Here is a 27286-nt window from a genome sequence, read left to right on the forward strand (position 1 = left end):
TGCTTATTTCTGCAAGACAATGTCAAACCACTAGAGTGCTTTGAGTACTCCGGGAGAGTAGAAAAGCGCTATATAAGAATCAGTCCATTTACCACTGCTAACCAATTTATTTTAATGCATTATAAAAACAAACTGTACAAAATTCAGTTGAATATAGAATTTCAATGACTTGCACATTATGTCTTTTTGCATTTAATTCAATTTCCAGCAATGCTCCAACAATTATGGAAACAGGAATGCTTTTAGTGTTAAGTTTATCCCAGGGTAAGACATCAATTGTTTTCTGTTGATTCTTTGGTGTGCAGACTGAATCATGGCCGGGGTTATCAAAGTGTGTGGATGGCCGCAGGGAGCCATAAAGGTTAGGAGTGTGTTTGCAGAGTGCCAACCTGTCAGACAGTGTTTAGCTAGTGTCAGTTGGGGAAAATTCTAAGTGTAACTGAAGCTGATTGTGTAATCATGGGGACTGGAGTCCAGCTGGATGAATGACACACCAGTTTTGGGGTTATTAAAACTGGGACATTCATTGAGATGTGTGCGCGCCCACATTTTAAGCACCGTCCCCTTTTTTGTTGTAACTACTTGCTCGTCAGATTTTAAATGTCCTTCTGCTCTGTCTAAATGTGGGCCAGGTGTGAGGATAGATCTAAAGCAGCTCCTTCCTGCTATTTTTAAATCAAAAAAGGTGGTGGTAGTTTAATAAAAAAGAGCAGCAGCATGAAAACAAACCTAATCAACCATGAAGCAGATGAAAAAAAAAGGATAGTGTTTGCCTGGCTTGCTCCCTTTGTCCTCAAACGAGAAGCTGATTTTGGAGGTAGCACAGGATCCGTTTGAATAACAACTACGAAGAGGTTCAGTGACTGTATAAAATTATGGATACTGGGGGGATAATATCTGATTTTTCACATTACTGTTTGTTGACAGGTCTTGGTCAGTCCCACACACCTCATCTCTGCTGGAGGCTTTAGCAACTTGAAGCTTTACCAACTTGAGGCTTCATTAACCACTATTAGCATTACAAATATGAACGCCTGACTAAGCTGCAGGTGTCAGCTTTGGTTGTTGGTAATGTAGGTGGAAGGATTTGTCAGATTCTGTCCACTTTACTCCAGCAGTCTAAGAGTACAATGTTAATGATGTGCTATAAAATTCCTGATTTATTTTAAATAAGTTGTGGTTTTGAAAATGAGCAACAAAATCAGTCAGACAAATTGATGTGTTATATAAGATATATGGAACATCATAATCTACTCCCTAATGATGCGGAGAATCAATTAAAAACATTTAGCAGTGGCAGCAGATGTGGCATAAGTATATTGAACGAGCAGGTGAAACCTAACATCAGTGGTCTCTTTTTATTGAGCTGTGCCTCGTTATGTTTCTGTAACCACTGACAATTAATAAAAATAGAGGTGATCATGTTCAGCACAGTTTGCTTCTGTAATGTTGGGCGATCGACAGCACCGGTGTTGTGGGTTCCTCCAGGCCACCCTCGAGCCATCAGGGCTGGAGTCATTCCACTTCCACCTCTATTGATTTAGCAGAAAATGAAGTAAATCTGCTTTTCATTAGCCGGCGAGGAGCTAGTAACCCTCAGTTATTTCTCTCTAATTTTGACAAAGAAAAATATAATACGTACATTTAATAAAATAAACGAGTTCAAAATTCAGATTAAATAATAGCTGTGCTCAGTTTTTATTCTTAGGTTTCTAAATGTGTTCTTAATATTCTTTTTGCACTACAATTGTGTGTTTTTATTATCAATCCCACAGATATCATTAGGGCTTCATGCAATTTAACATTATTTAATCTCAACTTAACACCTACTGTGCAAGTTGAGCTGCTTTTAGACAGTTGCTGAAGTCATTCGCAGTATAGAAAGCTAGTTTTAAAATAAATCTTTCTGACTATGTGCAACAGAGCTCCTGTGGTTTTTTCTTAACACAAAAAACGATGCTTCTTTTTCAGCCTGCAGGCTAAATTACAGCATCTCCATCACTGCTAACTGTTTTCTTGCTGAGACTGTTTTTTTGGTGGCTTTCTTTGAGTGATGTCACCTCCTGCTCCGACAGAGCAGACAGCTGCGCCGTTTACAGGTAGGATGATCACCATGAGCCCTATTATTCTCTATGTGACTCAGACTTTTCAATCAAAATGAGTATGCAGGTGAGTGCAAAGGGCAACTTCTGTAATAGTTGGTCTTGAGTAGAACCAGTTTTTTCTGAATTTGGCACAGCAGACTGATTGCTTATGTTCAATTAAGCAACATGCTGATTTGTGTTTTACTTCAAAAATATACCAGTTATTTATCTCATTCTGTTCACTGAAAAAAGTAAACATTACTTTTAGCTACAAAATTATAGTCCTGTATATGTGACTTGTATATATGTCTGAACACCCCTATGCATTTATAGTCCTCTTCACTAAGACTGAATTTCGTAGCTGAAAGTGGCAGTGATCAATATTCATGTTAACTGATTACTGAAGGTGTTGCTACTGGTAACAAATTCACAGATAACTGCCACTTATCTCACGTCCTTTCAGCTCTACAGTCTCCTTTGTTTGTCTCGGTTTACTGTTTTTAAGCGTCTCACCAGCATTTGTCTTTTGAGCTGCTGCACATGGAGGCAGTTTGTACAGAGTGACATACTTTGTCTAAACAAACAAAGTAAAGAAAACCGAGACATATCAGATTTATTTAGCTTAATCCTCAGAATTTTATAGAGCAAAAGAAATGTTGCTTAAAAATACACTGATAAGATTTTGACTACTAATGAGGTCAGTCTTTTTGATTAACAGAAAAAGAGTGACTGCTTGGATAAAAATGGTGTGAACACTGTGTAGGTTTTACAGAAAATGCATTTTAGTGGGTGATTCTAAATGTAAGAATAAGTCACTGAAAAACTTCTGGAAAGTGTCTCCAAGGTCTATAACAGAGAAATGTTTAGTAAAGGTTTAGTCTGGCTTATTTTTACACACAAAAAGTATCTAGAGCAGGTGTTGCTATAAACCAAAGAGACTGCCTTCTACAGGAGAAGAATGCCGGAGGACAGTTCTGCCTGCATCAGCTACATCAAAGACACTTTTTGTGTTAATGCAAGGCAGCAGCTGTTTTAAGGTTAAATCAATTAAGCTAAATTGATGAGCACAGCAGCATTCACTACCTTTGTTTGAGTATATGAATTCTTTGATGGGGAACTTGCTGAGGATTTCACTGGAGCCAGTTTTCTGGCCTCAAATGAGCGCCACACCTCAACATGTTGTTATCCCTGACACAGACTCGAAGATGATAGACAAGACCAAGCCAAACCTCTGTCACATCACAAAGGAAGCTATCTCTAGATGGTTCTATGAACCCTGACAACAACTATTAGATGGAATAATGATTAAATGAGCTACTATCATGAGACATCAGTCTTTAAGTTTTAATCAGTAGCTACCCAGGAACTTATCTTTGTATTAAAAAAATAAAAGCTTTAGGTCCAGCTGGAAGATGGAAAGTGAAGCTGCCCGCTAAGCTTTTTTCTCTTGATGACAAGTGTTGCTGCCGTTAGTTTGGAAAAGTCTAACAGCTCAGAAAAAGCCACTGATTGCTTCGCCTGCCACCGCTAACATTTTAAATTAAGCTGGGGTTTTGATTAATGGCATCCCAGCGCATGTATACTGTTTTTCTTTGCCTCCTGTGTCCTGCTTGCCCTTGACACAGCCTCAGCTGTGCATTCACCAACAAGGCCAGCGTGGAGCTTGCCCTCTTGTGAATCAACTACAACCTCGCAGAGTTCCTGTTTAACTATTAAGTGTTTAATGCAGGCTTCTGAAACATTCTAGGCCTCATTAACATGAATCTATGAATGTTTAATTGTGGTTTGTATTTACAAGCTGCTCTCTCGCTGCCAGTTTGCCACTATGTGGCCTTTGATCTTGTGACGGTGCATTTGACTAAAACATACCGGATTATTTTATAGGAGTCACATGCCACGATGCTGCAGCTATACAATGCGGTCTAATTGTATCTGATGTTTGGGCTGGCTGTGTCCCTAATTAATCTGTGATTTCCCTTATGTTTTAGAATTGCAAATTGGATATATTGAGCCTTTGAGCTGTTCGTTACACTGGCTGCATAGCTGGACTGAGAAACCCTCTTTATGGCTCCAAGCTAATTATTCAGCCTGTGGATCCAAGCTCTGGAAGGCTGCCTCTGCCTCTAGCTGTAGGCAGTGAATGTGTGCGTGCTTATGCATTCCACCATAGCATACAGTAGGCGTTAGAAGAAATATGTATACATGCACGCATTTGACATTCCAGATTTCACACTGTGTTCCTGTTCTTTGTATTTTTGCTGGTTATGCATTATACATGGACCTGTTTTAACGTTTTCACAGTGCACGTTTTGCTGTTTGGGAACGATGCGCTTCATTATGTGTGCAAATGCGAGCACATGCCAGTTTGGATTTCTGTGCTAATTTCTCTTGACAGCTTGAAATGTTTCTTTAAACTTATGTGTGGGCTCTATAGTTCAAAGTTAAAAAATGTCTTATCATTACGCATTCAAAGATGAGATCACAAGAAGTTGTCAAGCAGCGTTCGAGAACTTTCAGCTGAATGGCAACAAGCAACACGGTTCCAGTCAAAATCATGTCAAACCCACACGCGGAGTTCGATATTCACCCCGTGATGTTAAGAAACCGTTTTATATTAATTAGTTTGGTCTCTGGCATTTATTATATACTACTACAAAAATGATCTAAGATCCTGATAATTATTCAGAGCCACCACACATTGCAGGTTCTGACAAATTATACAGACGGGTTTAAATTCTGAGCTTTATTTTACATTTTTCTGTAGAAACAGAGAGCAGCTTAGGGGAGTTTAATGAAGCAATCTAAAAAATTAAAATGAAGTGGAAAAATAGCCTTCATCACACAGGGAGAAAATGGTCTCCTCTATAATTGGCACAAGAACATTACTGAATGTTAATGAGTGAAACCTTGAATTTTACAAAACCATGCATTGCAGGACTCGGTGAACAAGAGCCCTTACAGCGAGTTGGCTCTGAAGCTGTCTGTTTACTTGTATTGACGAAGGCTATTTAACTTGACTGTCCTAAACGGAGAGTGCTTGTTGGCGCAAGTGATATTTGCAGACCAGGAATGCAATAATCCTTCACCATTAAAAAAGGAAAAAAATGGTACAAAAGGTGGGTTTGCATCCGAAACGAGGTAATAAGATAACATTTTGTTGTGTGGAAGGTTGTTCTGCTCAGAGCCACAAAGGACACGCTCAAAGACTGAACTATGCCTCTACGTTTTATGAAAAATAAAATGAGCTTTCTCAGAGAATTGAATATGCAGCCTCGCTTGGTATGTATTAAGGTCGTTGTCTTTATAGAACTACAGAGGCCACCAGCGCTACTTACAAAGAACCAAATAAATTAAAAATGGAAAATATGTGTAAAAAATGAATGATTTACAAAGTTTTTTCAATTCATAGCACTAAACATACCATTGCCAGAGTGTTTATTTGGGTCATATCAATTTTGCTATTGAGATATTAAAAAAAATAACAAAAAAATCAGTGGTTGTTCCTTAACCTGAGTTTAGATCTCAGGTTATGGAACAAGGACAAATGTACGTGAAATAGAGCAGCTTGGAATTAATCAAAAGAAAAATGTGTATATATAATTTTCTTTTCGCTTATTATTTTGCTAGACTAAAATGTCTAAGGTTTAGTTGACCATTTCAAGTTAAAGTTAAGAGAAAAATCCAGTGAATCTCAATGAGCAGGTCCTTAGCTGAGGGGAGACGGTCCCTTTACTAGACAAAGTGCTAAAAGACCAAAGCTAAAGTCGGCAAAGAGTGCATAACCCATTTTATTCCAATCCAGTTTTTCCAAACAAATTTAAAATCTCTATTGCCGGAATAAAAAGAATGAGATAAAAAAAATTAACCCAGAGAACAAGAGATTCTACGCGTGGCTTTTGTGCACTGCATGCACACAGCAGCCTCTCATCGCTCTGAGGCTGTGTGGCTCAGCAGCAGCAGCAGACAAACAGAGGGGGGCGAAGGACGGCGCAAGTTAGCACAGAGAGAGACAGGCGCTCTCATCAGTGACGGGCTCACCGGCTGCGTGGACAGAGCTGTGGCGCAGGAGGAGGAGAAGAAGAGCAATGGGGGGACAAGCTGCCTGAAAAGCAGAGCAAAACAGAGAAGCAAAAGCGTGAGAGACATCGAGAGAGAGAGGGGGAGAAAAAAAGAGAGATCACAGAGAGGAGTGAAGTCATTCAGACCAGGGAGAGGGAGCGAGCTGGATGAAGCTGACAAGGACACAGAGAGAGGAAAGCGCACACAGAAGCCTTTCCTGATGGAAGAAAAGCAAGGGAGTGCTCGGACAAAGTGAAAAAGAAGAAGAGGAGGAGGTGGGGGGTGCCCGACAGGAGGTCGAGCTTACGGGGCTTGACTGACATAAAAGACAAGAGGAGGAGGAGCATGAGGGCAAGTTGATGGATTTGATTTGGAGAGAGTATTTTTAGAAGGAGGAGCGGAGACATGAGGGGAATATTGAGATTAGAGATCCTGTCTGTGAGTGGGGGAGAAAAAACTAGGGGGGAAGAAGAAGAAGAAAGAATAACAGGAGACAGATAAGGGGGAGAGATGTTGAGATGTGAGTGTGACAGAACAGATTATCTCTGGTCTGGTTTCCCGCAGGAAACCGCTGTGAGTGTTTGTCCGTGTACGTGCATGAGTGCCTCCTTCTCCATGTGAAAGTGTGTTGTGGTACGTCTCTAACTGTGGCCGCGCTGCTGAGAAGCAGGTCCGCTGCAAGATGAAGCTGTCCCGTGTTTACCTGCAGGACCTAATAACGCCGGTTAAAACAGAGTTCAGGGACAGACGAGGAGCGGATCAGTGACATCAGAAAGAACTAAAGGCACCAAAAGTGAGACCAGAAAGTGGGAGAAGAAAACAAATGAGGATCGTAGACTTTTGCGAATTCAATTAAACCACATACTTAATAGTGACAAGGAAGTGATTGCTGCCTCTGGCTGATGAATGCTTCTGCAAAGCTGTGAAGCTCAAAAACACATACTTAACCCAAAAGAAGACAAAGCACAGCGCTGGAACACGGCTCTTCTTGCGGACTGCACCACGCCAACCAATTCTGTCCTCTGTCATCTCATTATTTTAATTACCTCCCCTTCTTTCATTTGTTTTTTGTCCTCTGTACTAAGCCCGTGGTATTTTGTATTCTGTCCTCTTCTCTCCCTCTCTCCTCCCCTCCCTCTTCCTCTTGCCTTCGCTCTCTCTGTCTCATCCTCTCTTGTTCACTGTCACCCTAACTGCCGTGGATGCTGGAGTCATTCATGTAGAAGACACCTTGCTTGGAGCACATTTGCCTAGCTGATTTTTTTTTCTGTCCCTGCTGAGCTGGATGATTGGAGCACTCTCACATGGAGAGACCAAGAGAAATGACCAACAAGTAGCTGCTGCTCAGTTCAACAGAGCTCCTGCACCAATAAGAAAAGGCAGCTTCAAAACACACAGCTTTCGTAAGGTCACTTTTTGTGTGTGTGTGCATGCAGTGTCAATGCACTTCAAAGTCTATAGGTCTGTAGTGTTTTTTAGGGCCAACGCATATCCATGTGTGGATTACAGTAGTGGATTTATCCTGGAGCTACATGTGGGCCCCAGCCCTTGAGGCCTGGCTGGGAAATGAAGCCTTTCCCGCAGCTTTAGGAGCACTGTGGACAGCGATGGCCTTGGAAGGGCGCTGTCTCCGGAGGGGATCCCCGGCCATGATCAGAAAAGGCCGTCAGCGGCTTCATCCGAAGCCAACTCTGGCCCAGGTCACTTCCACTCTGCTGTCAAGGACACGCCTACACGGTTTGCGGCATATTTGCGTCCCTGGTGGCTCTGTGGGCCGCAGGGCCTTCTGGCTTCTGGCACTCTGCACCTCTGTAGGGTTGCTTTTATCCTGGTCCTCCAACCGCTTACTCCACTGGCTTTCCTTTCCCACATACACGCGAGTCCACACTGAATGGGCCAAAGAACTGGCTTTCCCTACAGTCACTATCTGTAACAATAACCCTATCCGCCTCTACAAACTCACCAAGAGTGACCTGTACTTTGCTGGCCACTGGCTGGGCCTGCTGCTTGCTAACCGGACAGTGAGACCCATGGTTTTGGACTTGCTTCAGGAGGACCGTCGCACCTGGTTCAAGAAACTGTCAGACTTCAGGCTCTTTCTCCCACCCAGAAACTTTGAAGGGACCAACCTGGAGTTTATGGACAGACTGAGCCACCAACTGGATGACATGCTTCTGTCCTGCAAATATAGAGGAGAGCCATGTGGAGCTCATAACTTCTCTTCTGTAAGTCGGCTTCTTGTGTTTTTCTTTCTGAAAGCAGTAAACTGCAGTATAAAAGTTAAAATAATATTTGCATCATGCTGAAGCAACTCGTCTTTTGCGGTAGTCAGCCTGAATACACAAGACTGTAAAATCTGTTTTACGCATAACTGGCTGTTAAAACTTTGTTGGTCATCATAGAAATGTTTGAACATCATTTTCTGCATTTATTAAATCACCACCAGACCTCTTGGCCAAGAAAATAACCAAGGGATATGAGTTTATGCATTTTCAGAAGATTTGTTTCGGAAGTTGCATGACAGTAGCCATTATCATACATTAACACAGATGAAATGGGCTAATTATCGGCTCGTGGGCAAGAATGGCTATTAAACGACCCCTACATATCAAAAATGTTCTTTAACAGTACTGCCCCAGGTTAGTTTACTGCCTCTGTGTCTGATCACTCATCTTCTTTTTCTCTGCGGATGTGAGTTTGGTGGATTTCTGTGCCCACACTCTCTCGTGGGCTCCCTTGCCATGTTTGAACCATGGCAGATGTTTTCTCTGTGGAAATGTTGAAGCTCAAGCTGTGTTTTAAACTTTTTTTCCCTTTTCTACTATGTACTCAGTGTTGGAAACAGAAGGAGAAAGGATTAAGTATCTGTATGAAATGCACACAAATCTAAACAAATCCATAGTGAGCGTAATTATAGTTGTTTTTTTCGACTGGTGACAATTAAATATATTTGGATTTTACTTTTTAGGTTTTAGTTTAGACTTTTAGTATTTATTTTTTGACATCATTAGTGGCTTTGTCTGCTTTTACTGCAATAAAAAAGGAACCAAGACAAAACATCACATACAGCACATGGTGTGTGCTGAATGTGAAGCTGAAGAAAACAGTTAGAACTCCACGGATTTATTCAAAGTCTAATTTGAGGTCTTGAGGAGTACATATAGCAGGTGGAATATTAGTCATTTGCCATGTGTTGACATAGATTCCTTCTTTTAGAAGAAGCTAGCGTTACTGTCTTAATTGCTATCATTTTGGTTTTGAATGAAGACAACAAATCTGACAAGAAGTAAATTTAGCAGATCTATGTTACCAAAGACTTTTCATTTACTTCTGCTACTAGTGCTGCATTAGTGCTCTGGCTGAACAGTTGATTGTCAAGTGTCATTGTGGGTAGTCTAGGCTTCAGGTTTCAGGTTAATGTCAGGTAATGCTTTCTTTACAACAGTTTATTTTAATTTACTTTAATGCTGATTCTTCTAATGGAGAACATTTTACCACAGGTTCAACATTAAATTTTTAGAGATTCAGTTCAGTTAAATTCAACCTATACCTGTCTGCCCCTGTGTGAAAAAGTGATTGCCCTCCTGAACCTAAACCTAATAACTAGTTAATTAACATGGTATCTAGCATGGACTCAAAACACTGTGGCCAATCCTATGAAGGTTTACCAGTATTCCAAGTTTTCTTCATTTGTGGATATTGGTTCGCTGCAGTCCCAAAGGCTTAGTATCCCTTTACAGATTGATAGATATCAATAAGTTTGTTGTCTAAAGCTGTTTCTTTAGATCGTGGCATGATGTGTTGCTAGTTTTGTTTTTTCCTTCTTCATCAATACTGTCAGACTGGCAGGACATTTCAGGTGGTATACTCACAATTACACTAAAAATCCCAGTGAATTACAGTTGTTGTGTTTAACAAGAAAACTATAGCTAACTGTGTTTTTCTCTCTTTATGCTTTTGAATAGAACTGAGCAGACCATCATCATCATTATCACTTCAGTAATGAGATTCAGAGATGAATAGCTTTTTAGTTGTTCTTGTTGTCTAATACAAGTTCAGTCTTTTAGTGTTTAAGCTCTTACATGGCTTGCCATGCAGCCTTAGAAACAAAAGCTGAGAAACAAAGCAGCATAATTGCATTGCTTCGAAACCTCCTTACAGTAAAGCACAGATTATAAAAAAAAAAAACTTAGGGTTAAGGGGAAAATAGATTTTAGGGATGTTCAAGGAGTGTGTTAAATGATAAAACAATATCAGAGATTGAAGAGCCGTCTGAAACCATTAGTTGCATTCTTAAATAACCAATAACCAGAGGTGGCTGTAGCTCAGGAGGTAGAGCAGGTCATCTTCCAATTGAAACATTAATGGGTCAATCTCTGCCCATTCCAGTATGCATGCCACAGTGTCCTTAAGAAAAAAGTATCTCAAGTTGCTCTCCAATATGAGCAACTTGGGCAAGGGTGAATATTATAAAAAGTGCTCAAATGAATGTGTGTGAATCGGTGAATGACACTCAAAATATAAAGCGATTTCAGTCCTCAGGTAGAGCAGGAAAGCGTTTTACAAGAATCAGCTCATTTACCAAATCACATTTTGAATGCACTTACATGCCATTTTAGTAGACATACACCCATTTTCTATCTACAGACACACGATGGTTTCATCTCTTATTTTCCACCCTGGTGTATTTTAGAACTTCCAGGACAAAGAAGGACGGAGAGCAGTGCTGCCATGTGAAATAGCTGTAGCTCCAACTAGTGATGAGTGGCTGCATAGCATCTTAGACCAAAGAGTGAACTTAAGTTGTGCATTAATAAAGTTTGAATAATTGCTGTAGCCAATTGTATTAATCATCCAGCTGACTAATCGCACACATCTCGTTGTTTCTGTGTGTGTGCATTTCAGTCAAACTAGTTTTCGTTAGTTTTACTTATTTGTCATGCTGAACTTTGTGTTTACTCTGTCTTTTTGTCCTTTGTCAGAAACAGGACAAAGCACATCAGAGTGCTGCCATGCAAGTTAAGTGTGCAATCAGAACCATGCCCCAAGCCATCCATTAATTTTTTTAAGAATGCTGATGATTGCAGTAAAGACAAATATATATTCTTTCTGGTTTAAATTCAGATATTTGAAATATTTGCAGCAGTAGAAAGGGCTCGTTGCTGCTATCGATGTCAAGGAGAAGCATTCAGTTGGTTGGCTGCAATATAACAATGCAAAACTTTTGATACTGAATCCATTCAGGATGTGAACTGTTCAAGCAGCAGTTCTGTCCTGAATGATTTTCTTGCTTTCACAACATACAAACGTCCAAACATAAAGACTCAATCTGTGCAATCTATCTCCATACCAGTAAATCCAAAAGGCAGAAACCATAAGGAGCTAGGTTGATGCAGCGCTAGCACAGTTTGATCCCCAACCAAGCGAGAATTAGCGCATATTTTTCACCATGTAAGTTTCCTTATTTAGTTATTACATGGATACTACGCCAGCTAATGATAAGTTTCTCTGCAGATCACATTGATGCTCCAGTCCTGTTTTCTTTTTCATCTTGTTGTACCTTAAAGTGGGCCTCATGGCGTTAACGGGCCTCAGTGGTTTTGCTAATCTCATTAGCCTGCTGCTACAAGTCAGCAAAGACTCCCTGAGGCCTATTCATTATCACTGTATTTAAAGCAGCGTCGCTCTAAGACCAAAAAAGATGCAACAGCTAGATTAAACAAGACATAGGAAGTACACGTACATAGACTTGTGGTTAAATAAACATGAGAGAGCTCTTTTCTTTGTGTGTAAAAACTGTCTTAGTAAGAAGTGGGAAATGCAGTTTTAATATGTGTTGGTTATTACAGAGTACAGAGGAACCTTTGAACTGCCAGGCAGCCTCTGGTTTGAGTGGGAGAGGAAGGAAAAAGGTATGACAAGAAGTTGGAAGTGAGTGATGGCATTAAAAAAAAGCATCTAGTTGATCAGGTCGCAAATACAAATGGTTCCCATAATTCTGCCCAGCCCTTATAGCAGCAGGATTTCATGTGCTAAATCTACTGCATCACAGCGAACTAGTAGAAAGCTGGCAAATCAATAAATCTCTTAGCTCCGTGCTGTGGTTTATGGTGGTCTGTATTGCTCCCACATCTCCAATACTGATGTATTCTCAGCCACCCCACAGCTAGTCCCAATAGCGGGGGATGACAGATCTGGAGAAACGTGCCAAAGGCCAAGCAAACTGTTCTCGGCATCCTCAGTGGGAGTAGCTGATACCTTATCAAATCCCAGGTAACAGAGCCACTTCCTGTGATGAGCAGATATACATCTCCACCATACATTTAAGAGCTCCATCAAGGACAAGATAACTGCACCTGCAGTGACAAATTAAACATTGCTTGGAGTTGGAGAGTAGCACCTAATCATACTCCAAGTAGGGAATGAAAAAAGGTGAACCTCCCTGTCTGCCCACTGTAATGTATCAACTCTATCTCAGTAGAAATCTCATAACTGAAGAGTCACATTAATACTGCCCTTCCCGCCTGTGGGGTTTGACTTGAGGAGGTTCATACGTGTTTTTGAATTGTGAATTATGCAGTACATGTATCAAATATTAATGAATCCAAGTTTTTCTTAGAGCTGGTATATTCTACTTTTAAATCTGCATCTACAGTTTAGAGTCTTTCAGCTCGTTGTTTTGGCTTTACAGCAACTATTGTTTTTGTTTATTCTTAGCAACCTTACAGCTTCCTCTGCATGCCGCTCAGCACCACAAAGCAACTATATTCTGTGTTTGCTGGATGCCTAAATTTGAAGTTGATTATATACGTTTGCCTCTTCACAATATAACATAGACATAGCTTACCCTAAATCCTTTTGTTTTTGTAAATCTGCTCAGGAAGGTAGTTGTTAAGTTTAGTGTGACATTCAACTGCACTAAAATAAGGAAACCCAGGTTCCTTTTAGAAAAAGATTTGAACACAAATCCTTTGCTCTAGTGAAATCTAAAGGTCTCTTGTGAATTTTAGCAGTAATCTTTTAAGCATACTTTAATTTTTCATTAGCCTCATCTCCTCATTGTGTTTAGTAGATGTCTGCTCAGGGTTGCACATGACAAATTTAATAATCTTCTATTGGTGCTGTGGGTCAGGCATGGTGTAATGGACGATGGCTTTAACGGCTCCTCTGTTTAGTGTCTTTGTCTTATGTGACCCCTTAACAGAAACGCGCTTCATTATAATGCTAATTTTCTAATGTTTGTTGTTTTCTCTGCTCACAATGACATTAAAGATTTTTGCACATATACGTGTAAGCAGCATCCGTGCTTGCATCAGTTTGGTGACATGACAGTTACAAAATTAAACAAAATAGATGGAATCCAAAAAAACAGCTAGTTCTGTGTGTTTGTTTGATTTTAAACTGGTGATTAATGTAATTTCTAGATTGGTTTAGATTTCTAGATCCAGATTTCTAGATTTTAGATTTTCATGTTGATGTAAAGTCAAACCGAAGTCAGAGATGCTAACTCATCGTGAGTTTGAGGTGTTGAATGTTGCCTGGACATCCTTGCTAGATTTTCTAACAAGAGAAAGTTAGTGTTTGTCTGCTTTTTTATTGATTAGAATAAAACAAAGCAAACAAACCAAAACAAAAATATCTCAAGGGCAAAACATGTGATCTCACGTTTGCAGCTTTGTTTTCTACTGAGCTAGTTGAATTCACACTGGAGATTTCTGCATCTCTGTGTTTATGTTGCTGACATTAAAGGTGTAACTGTCTGTAGCGTTAGGCTCACCGTGTAACAAATGAGACAGAATTTAGATCTATATAAAGGTAAATTGCTTAAAAGTTGTTGTTTTTTTAATAACAAGAAAAAAATACTGATTTGCTTACATGTAGAAGATGTTCTGTGGCCATCAACGACAGATATGTTTAATTTGCTCAGTGCAATCCAATTTTATTTATATGGCACATTTCACTACACATAAACTCAATGTGTTTAACACAAAAAAATAAAAGCATCAAAACCTGTGTAGGGTTACAATGCCTTAAGGCAGTGAAACGGCAAAATAAAACTTAAAATACACACTCAGCTATTGAGTGTAAGCCTGTGTGAACAAAGAGGTTTTGAGTTTGTTTTTGAATGTCGGCACAAATGTAATTGATCTCAGGTCAACAGGCAGCTTGTTCCAAAGAACAGAACCACAGTAGCTGAAAGCACCTTCAGCACACACTGATTCTAATAACAAAGGATCTCCACCTGATGACCTGAGAGGTCTGACTGGGTTATAAACAGTAAGCAAGTCTGATATGTACTGGAGAACAAAACCATGAAAAGCTCTGTGAACGCAAAAAAGGATTTTAAAGCTAAAGCATCTGTATTGCACTGGGAGGCAATGAAGGGATCACAATATTTTTGCATACTTATAAGGAGTCTGTCCTAATGATGATCTGGAGAGTTCTGCAAATAAATGTTTACAGTAATCTGACCTGCCCGACATGGAAGCAAGACCAATTTCTCAGTCTTTTTGAGTTTTGTTATATTTTTTCATTGATAGAAAGCACTTCTGCTAATTTTATCAATATGATTATCAAACCTGAGATCACTGTCTAAAATAATGTAGAGGTTCCTGACTTGCTCACTGTCTTGCCTCTGTTCAGTTCTAAAAACTTTGAGATATTCAGCAAATAATACCACCAATGCAGGCGTTAGATCGTCATAAAAGGACAGGTACAACTGTCTACCAGCGGAAAGAGAATGGTAGGCTATGTTATGATTCTTTATGATAGCACCAACTGGAAGCATACGAAGATTAAAGAGCAATGAACCAAGACAGACACTTGAGGAATCCCTGATTTAATTTTTATTTGTGCAGATCTACAACTGCTAATTGAAAATGAAAACCTCAACCCTTTAGGTTTGACGAGAGCCAGTCAAGAACCTGACCTATTAAACCAACTGAATCATAAAGCCCAAGTCATGATCAGCAGAGTCAAAAGCAGCACTGTTTAGGCCATTGATGACTTCAGGAAAAGCTGATTCTGGGCTATGATTGGACCTGAACCCTCACTGGCACATATCACTAGATGGCTTTTCTAAAAACATCCCCAAAGAGAATTGTCTACTCCCAAGATCAAACTGGGAATATTTTATTTCTTATGTGAATGCGTAAACTGCTACTTTTTGCAAAATAATATTCCTATTTTTATTGTTTTTGAGCTGAAACAGAAAGTTTATGAACATCATAGGGTTTTTTTTTTTCACTTTTTTATTTAGGCAGTAGATGTACTTGCAGTTGTCTTGGGGCTATTTTCAGCTGAACCTTCCATTTTCATTCTGGAGCTCTAATTATTTGCAATTTTATTGTCTGTCTGGGAAAACCTGAGATCTGCACCACCTTTTGACTTTCCTCTTTTACTTTCCACACCGAGCCTATAAACACAATGAAGAGGCGTATTTGCAGAGGGCCCTGCGAAGCCACCTACAAAGCCTCGTCAATCTCCACTGAGCCTGAAGAGGCCCCTGATTGAGTTTTAAGCACATCCAGGTAATAATGCCGGTCTCTCCTGCTTTCGTTTGTCACAGACCTTTTCGGTTGATTTGGCTTCAAGTAAACAATAGTGGGAGTCAGGTGGAAGCTTCAGCTCCAACGAGAGCAATCTCATTAACACAGGTGGCCTGGTGCTAACCATGCTCCTCAGCCCCAGTCCAATTTCCCTCTTCAGAACAGATGGCCTGAGTGGTTTCATGAGCTCCAACTTCCAGGTTCCACATTAAAAACCGTAATAGTACTGTGTGTATGAATGGCCACAGCGCGGGTCATTGATATGCCACTAGATGCAGGCGGCATCCAGTAGCTGTTTGACTGCAAGCACAACGAACAGTCACCTTAATCTGCCAGCGTAATGCATGCCTTGAATGCAGATGAAAAGATTATACATGGTTAGTATTCATAAGGTCGCATCAATGCATAAACCACAAAACTTGTGTAAAAGGTTAGTGTTTGAAAAGGAGAGCTAATGGATACTGTTCTGTTCCATGAATACCATTAGCAGAATCTGTGTCCAGTCTCCACTACACCTTATAAAGGGTGTGAGTTCCAGCAAATGAGCTTTACATGGTCTTTCTTTGTAATACTGCTAAGAAAAACATTTGCGTTGTTGAGCTTCTCTTAGGAGGCTGTGACTGAAGCAGTGGTATATCAAGTAATGGCAGGGTCGGTCTGATCCCGACGCTCTACACTTCGAGACATGTCATCAGGAAAGACGTTAAACCCAAATTTCCTCTCAGTGCTCGGTGCTGACACGCTTTTGTGAATAAGAATTCCATTTTAAAGTGCTAGCTGGGATGTAGTTAAGGTTAAAGGCACAACATGTGTTTAGTATATTTAACATTTATACAGCACATAAGTGATGACACATTGCAGTGATTGCAGTATTTAAAAAGTATGTAGTTTAAAACATTTCACCATTTTCTAGCTCATTTCCCACATACACAAATTCTGCTCTAAAGATATGCATACAACTACGCCCACGATTTAAATCTATATTCATTGTGAGCACCTTTGGGCAAGAAATACCTTGCCCAAAGGTGTTTCTTTTCCCACCTGCAGCACCATCTCCGTGTTGTGCACATACAAAATGGCCAAATAGCTCAGTGCTAATGGACATTATATGAGATCCAGCATTTTGTGTAGTACAACACAAGCAAAGACTACACTGGTAACATTGTCTCAGAGATTACCCTACAGTTGCATCAACAACTCTGTGACAGAAAGTCAACAATCACTAAATGTTCTAAGCTTTGCAAAGGTAAGATGTTATTGCAGGGATGTTTTATCAGATTGCATTACATTGCACTTCTGTATATTTTAATTTCAGAGCACAAAATGTAAGAAGAATATTAAATGCATTTCAGAAGTATAGAGACAGTTCAGTTTTCCAAAGTCCCCCCTGTGAAACACACCGACATCATCTCTACATCACATCACAGGCATTTTCTTTTTGGACTGTGCTCAGCATGCTTTTGATTACATTACATTACATTACATTACAATTTATGTTGATAGTACTCAAGCTTTTGTAAAGTGCCACTTACACTAAAACATTCCATAAACTCATTAGATTTTCTCAGCATAATTAGATGTGTTTATGGGTTTTGAGACAGGTGAACTTAAAATGTCTAATTATGCCACAACAGGAGGGCTTATCAAAAGCTCTGAAGTGTGATTACAGAGTTAGTCATTTAATGATCAAAATACCTTGCAGAGAAATTCAAAAACAATATTCCAACTTGTAAGTTTATGCAAACACTTTTTACAAGTCAAAAAAATTATTACTATAAGATTATATGAAACCAACCCAACATTTTTTCCATTTCCCTGACAAAGAGAATTACCCAAGTGAATTAATTTGACTCTGCGTCATTTACATCAGAACGAGGAATAAACAAATTGCCAACACAGCTCATAATGCAACAACTGATTCACATTTTCATTGTATCGGGAGTGGTAATTGTTGTAGTAGCATTTGTTTGAGTCACAGTTTATAAGAACAAGAGTGGGTAGTTTTATACACACACACACATATATATATATATATATAAATTCTCCTCTCGCCCCAGCGGGCAGTTCAAGCTTGGGTCCTTTACCCGGGGAGCTTGAGGGGACTGCGCTCTTCTGGAAAGAGATCTCGGATGTCATTCCTGGGATCTGCTGGAGCCATTCACCTAGCTTGGTGAATGGGAATCACCGCACCTATTGCTCCGATTACCACTGGGACCACTGTTACCTTCACCCTTCACATCTTGAGCTCTTCTCTGTGCCCTTGGTACTTCTCTGGCTTCTAGTGTTCCTTCTTCCTGATGTTGCTGTCATTCGGTATCGCTACATCTATCATTACAAGCCATCTACTTCTGCTTGTCTATGTAAGAATTTAATCAGATTGCAGTTCTTTCTGATCCTTTGCTTCTGTTAAAACAAAGTACAGCAGTAACAGCCCGTGTGTTAGAATCAATCATATAAACAACCGGTTAGTGCTTGAAGAAAACAAAATCACGCACAGACGGGGTGGATCATTCAGCAGCAGGCACGGCACTGACACTAATATGGGCTTCCCAGCATGTGATAGTGGCTCTGTGTGGTTCTCCTCATAGGAGTCTCTTATCATATGACAGGGCAGCAGTCAACCCATGCAGCCAAAAACACACTCATGCACACACACATAAGATGCTATTAGAGTGTGAAGAGAATGGCGTAGCTGCATGTTTTCTTCCTCACAGCGGCACTCTAAACTTCACACCTTCTCTCTTTTTGAATTCACAGTCTACCCTAAAAGCCTAATTAAGTATTAAGAGGCACATATACAGGAATGAATTTGGCACTGCACAAAATATATATAATTTCTAACACGCTGGAAACAGGCCAAGAACATATTTCCAACTTATTACATCCCACATACAGTACATTCCAGATTTCACGTTCTGAATATTAGATTCAGGGCTCTGCAGTCCCCTAAGGGAGTTATCATGACATACAGAATGACCATAGAGTACATCATTTTGACCTTCTTTTAAAACTTGCTTTCTTCCATTATATGGTTTGTGTTTTTTTTAGATTTAAATCAGCTGGCTTGGGTCAAAATGTGTCTTGGCATTAGAAGATAAAAGTTCCTTGGCTCTGGGAGAGGGGGAAAAAAGCAGATTCAGCCATGTTAGACATATTTAGTCCCACCTAGCTGCATCCCTTCTTATCATGCTGCATTCCCTTATATGCAGATGCTGGATATGCATAACAATATTGTCTGATTTGATCAGAGACTCATGTATCATAAAGATTCTGGTGTCAGCCCACCTCATTTATGTTCAGGACAAAAGCAGCCATTTCTTATTCCCATTGTTTTTTGAAATCTCGTTTTTGAATGCTACAGTGTTACTATTCCATCCAGGAAATGCGCCTGCTGATGGACTTTTTATGGTTTCTGGTGATACCTGACAAAAAACTAGCAGTTCCTTTGCACACTGCTAGTTTTCTTCTTCAAATTTTAAAATGGGAAGATATCTTAAGGCGAGAGAAACTAGACTTCAGTCAGAGCTCCCCCCCCATTTTTCCCATTTCCATTACTTGTACCTTTGTTCAGTTACTCCCAAGCTGCTTCAGCCTAGATGATCTGTAGGGAACAGTATGAGGTTGTTTTTTGGATGACTCTCAGGTGTGTGTGTGTCTGAAAATTCCTACAGCCTGCAAATGTTGCTGTAGATCAGGCTTCTCTGAGGACACCTGTGTAAATCAGGTTTGAGAACGAAGGACCACAGCACAGGCAAATGTAAACAGACTTAAAAGGGCAAGTAGATGTTTGTTCTCACTTGAATCTCACAAGATTATGCTTTGAAGGAAGAATCAACGAAGGATACCAGCCTACTCTCCTGACAGTCTGTTTTAAGGCTGTGCATCTTTAATGAAAGCTGGTTCTACTGATGCGCCTTTAGCCAGCACTCAAAGTTGCATTCCCTCACTCACACCCTGTGCGTACACTTCCTTGCGCATGTCCACGTTTCCCATATAGACTTCATTTCTTATATTTCTGACCTGTCAGTTGAACTGGATACTATTGATGTCTGGCTTAATCCATATTTTATAACTTTACCTCAGTATGTCAGTAGTTCAATTTTGGACTCTCACCTCCTTTTTAGTAGCTTGAAAAAATAGCACATTTTGTATGTTCAGCCTAGAAATACCAGACTGTAGTCAGCTAAATGAGTCTGCGTGTGACTCCCTTTCTGCTTTATCATTTTGGGTTTTCTGTGAGTCTTTGATATGGCGTCCCTTGGGTCCATTTTGTTTTGGGGGAGGCAGAGAGGAGAGGAGGTTGTTTTGTAAGTCAGAGGGAAATAGGTAAAACGCTAAGAAAGGGATTAGGCATCAAGAGACAAAGAACACAGCAATGTGCCAGATTTAACCTTAGCAATATCAAAGAGAGAAACCTGTCTGAGATTCTCAACTTCTGTCAATAATTTAACATATCTCTCAGATGTTTGTGCCTCTCTTTCAGACAAGAATACACTCATAAAATGAGCTATTTACAGCAATTCATCCTGTTAACTTGGCAGCACATTTTAATTTACCTTTACAGTCTCACCCATATGTTGCATACAGATATGTAAATATTTCAGTATTACCCATTGCTTATATCTACCCTATACCGTAGGTAGCAAATTAAATATTGCACTCGTCTTAATTAATAAGAAATTGCCATATGTCAACCCTTGTCACAGAAATAATAGAGAGAAAAGAAACGTTGTGTGAAATCCAGCTGAGACTATTCAGATATGTTCCTCTCGCTCTACACTAACTGCATGCTTTCTTTCAATGCTATTGTACGTTCTCAGCCTCACAGTGAGGCCCTGAGATAAATTATGTCTGAATTGGTGCTATATAAATATATTTTAATTAAATTAAATGGGAATGAAATAATTATTTTTCTGTTCACTGAAGAAACAGAAGTTTTTTCCTTTTTCCCTCCGTGTGCCTTCAGGTTGTATTCGTTTCTGTTATTCACTATTTAAAGTTTTGCTGTGTTTCAACCATCATACAGAGTCGCAGTCATTAAGAAATCTTAATCGTTATTGATTTTGATGGCGAAATGATTTTTTCAGAGCAATTAAAAAAAGACAAAAAAAACATTTCACGTAGTGTGTAGATATATAAACTACAGTGGCAAGTTAAAGTAAGGAAATATTTTCGAAGGTTTACTACTTTTAAAAAGGTGTGTCTTGAAATATGTCAGTTCTTTAAATATTATTATAACTACAGCTATGAAGAAAAACAATCTATATAACATAAATTATTTATATTCCATTTATACAAAAAGAAAATTTACATAGTGTTCATGTGAAAATCTATTCGGTAGCTTGTGAAACCACCACTCTGGTTCATGCCGTCAGCCCTTTTAATTCATCAACCAGGGAAATTAATTTTAAAACCTTCAGAAGAAAAGCATGGCTGGTGTAAAGTGTTCAGCAGTACTCCTACGTTCCATATGCAGTCCTTTGAAAAACTGCCCCGTAATTCATTAGTTTGGAGAAGCACCTTCATCGGCACCAACTTAAACTTGTTTTCAGTCTCTCACAATGTTGTTGAGGGAGTTTGCCCCACTCATTTTTACAGTGTTGCTTATGTTCAATGACGTTTGCAGGGCAATCACTTAATAACAGCCCTCTTGAGGTCTTGCAACAGCATTTCAGGTCTAGGTCACAACCTTGACTGAGTCATTCTTACACCTTGATTCTCTTCTTCTTCTGTCACTCTAAAAGTAGTCCTTCTTTTGGCCTGTTGAATGACTCAGCTTCACATTTTATCATTGTTAGGCTGGGAGCACCTTGTTAAAGTTTACAACCCTGGCGTGAAATGATTTTGTTGAGTTTATACATCGCAGAACTGATGGCATAACAACAGAGATGAGCTCTTTGGTGATTTTGTTAAACCCATAACCAGGTTGTGACAGTACTGACGGGAAAACATCATCTCAGAGGTGAAGTATTGCGTGGGGAGCGTTATGATTTGTAAGTGCTGCCTCTGGACCTGGGCACCATGCCATCACGGAAAGGAAAATAATTTCCAGGTTTATCCGCATATCTTACCGGATAATATCACAGAGGCTCTCTGCCAGCTGATGCTTAGCAGAAGTTGGGTGATGCAGCAGAACAACGACCCAAAGACTCAAGTAAATTGGCTTCAGTGTATTTTCATGGAAAAAAAAATTCAAAACCTGATCATTTTCTGTGATGTTGGATAAAAGCCAGGATCTGCTCTGAAGACCTGAATACAGAAATATCTTAAATTTCAAAGTGCATGAAGGGGAAAAAAATTAATGTCACAGTATATCATGATGACTGTGTGAAATTTTGAGTTTGAAGTTTGAAGATATCTTTAAAGACATATGATGATATGCAGTGTGGAGTGCATTAGTTATTGTTTTCTTTGTACCTGCTGATTCAGGTTTTTCTGCAGCTCTCCACAAGCTGTCCTTGACTCTTGGACAACCCTTCATATGATTCTTTTCAATGCTGTGTCTGAAATCACCTGGTTGTAGCCAGTTTATTAGCTTTTTTTTTTTTTTTTACCACTGTTATTCAATGCAGCCTGAACTTTCTTAGGTAATGTTTCCTCTAATTCCTTTAAGGAGGTTTCAGGAAAAGATTCCCAGCTTTCCAGTACCACTGTTTGAAATGCAGCTCCGATCCATGACAGAACCTCCGATATGTTTTATAGCTGGCTGAAGACATTCAGGGTTGTACCTCTTTACAGTCCTCCTCTCCACTGCTCTACTCCCTCTACACTTCAGACTGTGTGGCCACCCATGGCTCCAACACCATTGTGAAGTTTGCTGACGACACAGTGGTGTTGGGTGCCATCTCCAACAACGATGAGGCGGCCTACATGGATGAAGTGAAGAATCTGGCATCGTGGTGCCAGGACAACCACCTCCAGCTGAACGTCAGCAAGACCAAGGAGCTGGTGGTGGACTTCAGAAGGGGTCAGCACAGAGACTACAAGCCCATCATCATCAATGGAGCTCCAGTGGAGAGGGTGCAGTCCTTCAAGTATCTTGGTGTTCACATCTCCTCAGACCTGACATGGGCTGCCCACATTCAGGTCCAGACCAAAAAGGCTAGGCAGCGCCTGTATCACCTACGACAACTGAGGAAGTTCAGGGTCTCTCCAAAGATCCTCAGGATTTTCTATACAGGCGCTGTGGAGAGCATCCTCACACAGAACATGACATCGTGGTTTGGGAACAGCTGTGTGAAGGACCAAAAAGCTCTCCAGAGAGTGATCCGTACAGCAGAACGCTGCTGCAGGATTGCTCTCCCCCCGCTTCAGGACACCTACACCAGGAGATGCCGGACTAGAGCAGCACAGATACTGAAGGACCCGTCCCATCCAGGCAACAAACTGTTCCAACTTCTGCAATCTGGTAGAAGGTTCCGCATCTTCCGGGCAAGGACAGAGAGACTCAAGAGGAGCTTCTATCCCCAAGCCATCCGTGCCCTAAACACACACACCTGCCTTCTCACATCATCTATAATTGACTGAGACAGGACTCTCTTCCAGACACTCTAAACCAAGGCACAATGTACATTTCAATTCCTTTAATTTTAAATATGTTTATATTGTCTATCCTGTAAAATAGTCAGATGTCTATTCATATTAATGTACAGAATTCACCTGCTTGCTGCTACTACTGCACATTCACCCAGTGTATATACTATATGTATGTGTATATATATATATATATATATATATATATATATATATATATATATATGATCTGCACTCCACGAGCGTCTGGCAGCACAAATGAACCAGCTGCTAGTTAACGAGAGACACCCGGAATGGCTAACTGAAGGCCGGACGGTCCTGATCCCCAAGGACCCCAAGAAGGGACCGGTCCCCTCCAACTACCGACCAATAACCTGCCTCAGTACTACATGGAAGCTCCTGTCAGGCATCATATCGGCTAAGATGAACAGGCACATGGGTCAATACATGAGCGGGACACAGAAAGGAATTGGCAAGAATACCAGAGGTGCAAAACACCAGCTACTGGTAGACAGAACAATCAGCCGAGACTGCAAGACCAGACTGACCAACCTGTGCACTGCCTGGATTGATTACAAGAAGGCCTATGACTCAATGCCCCACAGCTGGATACTGGAATGCCTAGAATTGTACAAGATCAATGGGACCCTAAGAGCCTTCATCAGGAACTCAATGGGGATGTGGCGTACAACACTAGAGGCCAACTCCAAGCCCATAGCACAAGTTACCATCAAGTGCGGGATCTACCAAGGAGATGCTCTGTCCCCACTGCTGTTCTGCATAGGCCTGAACCCCCTCAGTGAGATCATTAACAAGACTGGCTACGGATACCGACTACGGAACGGAGCAGTTGTCAGCCACCTCCTGTACATGGATGACATCAAGCTGTATGCCAAGAGTGAACGAGACATCGATTCACTGATCCACACTACCAGGCTATACAGCAATGACATTGGAATGTCGTTCGGACTGGAGAAGTGTAGTCGGATGGTAACAAAGAGAGGGAAGGTAGTCAGAACTGAGGGGATTGAACTACCAGAAGGCAACATTGCAGACATAGAGGACAGTTACAAGTACCTGGGGATCCCGCAGGCAAATGGGAACCATGAAGAGGCCGCTAGAAAGGCTGCAACCACCAAGTACCTGCAGAGGGTCAGGCAAGTCCTGAGGAGTCAGCTGAATGGTAAGAACAAGATCAACACATACGCCCTGCCCGTGATCAGGTACCCTGCTGGGGTAATAGGCTGGCCAAAGGAGGAGATAGAAGCCACTGACATAAAGACAAGAAAGCTCCTGACCATGCATGGAGGGTTTCACCCCAAGTCCAGCACCCTGAGGCTGTACGCTAAGCGGAAGGAAGGGGGCCGGGGACTGGTGAGTGTCAGCACCACAGTCCAGGATGAGACAAGGAACATCCAAGAATACATTGGGAAGATGGCCCCAACTGACCGAGTGCTCAGTGAATACCTCAGGCAGCAGAAACCCAAGAAAGAGGAGGGAGACGAGGAACCATCATGGAAGGACAGGCCCCTGCACGGTATGTACCACCGGCAGATAGAGGAGGTGGCTGATATCCAGAAATCCTACCAGTGGCTGGACAAAGCTGGACTGAAAGACAGCACAGAGGCACTAATCATGGCAGCACAAGAACAAGCTCTGAGTACAAGATCCATAGAGGCTGGGGTCTATCACACCAGGCAAGACCCCAGGTGCAGGCTGTGTAAAGATGCCCCAGAGACAATCCAGCACATAACAGCAGGGTGCAAGATGCTAGCAGGCAAGGCATACATGGAACGCCATAACCAAGTGGCCGGCATAGTGTACAGGAACATCTGTGCCGAGTATAACCTAGAAGTCCCGAGGTCAAAATGGGAGATGCCCCCAAGGGTGGTGGAGAATGACCGAGCTAAGATCCTGTGGGACTTCCAGATACAGACGGACAAAATGGTGGTGGCTAACCAACCGGACATAGTGGTGGTAGACAAACAGAAGAAGACGGCCGTAGTGATCGATGTAGCGGTTCCGAATGACAGCAATATCAGGAAGAAGGAACACGAGAAGCTGGAGAAATACCAAGGGCTCAGAGAAGAGCTCGAGAGGATGTGGAGGGTGAAGGTAACGGTGGTCCCCGTGGTAATCGGAGCACTAGGTGCGGTGACTCCCAAGCTAGGCGAGTGGCTCCAGCAGATCCCGGGAATAACATCGGAGATCTCTGTCCAGAAGAGCGCAGTCCTGGGAACAGCTAAGATACTGCGCAGGACCCTCAAGCTCCCAGGCCTCTGGTAGAGGACCCGAGCTTGAAGGATAAACCGCCCGCAGGGGCGTGCTGGGTGTTTTTTTTTTTTTTTTATATATTAGGGGTGCAACGATATTCGTATCGATATTGAACCGTTCGATACAGTGCTTTCGGTTCGGTACGCATATGTATCGAACAATACAACATTTGTAATTTATTTTATCAACTTTCCTTCTGACGATGCTGTCTGTGTTGAGCGCTCAGTGAATCTGCGTTCGACTACTCCGCCTAGGCTGCACTGTCGAGCGCAGATCCACTGAGCGCTCAACACAGACAGCATAGTCAGAAGGAAGAGGCAGGGCAAGCTAGCAAGACAGAAGTTAAGCTCTCCTTGCAAGATGGACCTCCCCCACCCTCATTCAGATCTGGCGTTTGGAATTATTTTGGTTTTCATGTGACGTATGACCCTGAAGGTAAGCGAGTCATGGACTAAAGTAAAACAGTATGTTGGATGTGCCACGCAATGCTTAATTACATGGGTGGGAACTAGTGTGTTAGCGCAGTTAGCTCGTTAACGTGTTGGCCGTCTAGCCCCATGCACGGGGCGATCGGCGGTAGCTCGTTAACGGAGATTTGCCGTGTTGTGGCGTTAAGGTCATTTCAACGAGATTAACCTGAAAGCACTAGTGGGAACACAACGAATATGACTGCACATTTACGCCGACATCATCCTAGTGCAAAGACAAAAACAACAAGCATGCTACTAACTTTAGCCGAGTCATTTAGACAGCTGTTAGCACATGATTCTCCTTATGCTGCTGAGAATATAGCCCAGAAGAAGCGGATAGTATAGCTTTTATTTTGGAAAGAGACATTTCTCTGTAATAAAGTCTCTTTTCCAAAGATGAGTGATTCCTCAATCAGATACAGGGCTCGCAAAATCGCTAGCCCGACGTCCTGGGGCTAGCGATTTTTTTCAGACGGGCTACCCTGCCCGTCGGGCTATTGTAGGAAGGAAAAATATATGTCAATGCTTTTGCATTCTTTCAGAAATGTAGCTGGGTAATTATGTCATTGGCATCGGTGAGCCACTGTCAATATGTGACATATTGAAATCGCGTTTGAATTTGCGCTTGTTTTTTTGCTTTCACTTTGCAATCGTGCGAACGGTGTATAGAGAGCGAAAGCACTGATCTGTGAGTGATGATAATTTGTGCACCAATTCCTCTGACATCGTCTTATTAATCGTTAGCTTACTATGCAAACATGACAAGTGAAATCTTCCGCAGCTTAAACATGTGAGAGGTTGATCACGCAGAGAATCGCTGAGCATTGTGTGAGTCCGTGTGTAAAAGCAGCAGTATATATATTTTAGTTCTGCTGAGCCAAATAAGACAGGTCGGGGTGAAGAAGTGACAGCCAAAGAAAAGCTTACCGCAAAACGGAGAAGTTATAACAAATCAGACTATAAGGCAAAAAGAAAGTGCAGCTTTATGGTTTCATGGACAAAAGAATTTCTGTGGCTGCAATATGACGAGCTAAATAACCAGGGCTGCACATAAGTGGTCCGCAGGTGCGCATTCGCTGTCAAAATAAAAAACGCGCACAAGGGTTAGGGTTAAATTTAAAAACTGTACTTTTGAGTTAAAATATATATTTATAATTTTAATAAATGACAAATTAAAAAGGCATGAACATTTTTTTTGTATCGAAAAAATATCGAACCGTGACACCAAAGTATCGAACCGAACCGAACCGTGAATTTTGTGTATCGTTGCACCCCTAATATATATATATATATATATATATATATATATATATATATA

At 41.1% G+C, this 27286-nt stretch overlaps 1 protein-coding gene across 3 annotated transcripts in view; it reads left to right on the forward strand.

The window, feature by feature from the left end:
* The window catches only part of asic2 (acid-sensing (proton-gated) ion channel 2), a 412120-nt gene that overhangs the window by 272657 nt on the left and 112177 nt on the right, over positions 1 to 27286 (forward strand). The window contains exon 1 of one of the 3 annotated variants that reach the window (XM_080904179.1): positions 6135 to 8368. The exons of the other annotated variants lie outside the window; for them this stretch is intronic. Within the exon in view, the coding sequence (XP_080760305.1) occupies positions 7676 to 8368 (693 nt within the window). The 5' untranslated portion in view covers positions 6135 to 7675. Of the gene's footprint in view, positions 1 to 6134; positions 8369 to 27286 lie in introns of those variants that run through there. 3 annotated transcript variants of the gene reach the window in all.

Source organism: Rhamphochromis sp. 'chilingali' (genome assembly GCF_963969265.1).
Source record: "Rhamphochromis sp. 'chilingali' genome assembly, chromosome: 15".
Taxonomy (NCBI): Eukaryota; Metazoa; Chordata; class Actinopteri; order Cichliformes; family Cichlidae; genus Rhamphochromis; species Rhamphochromis sp. 'chilingali'.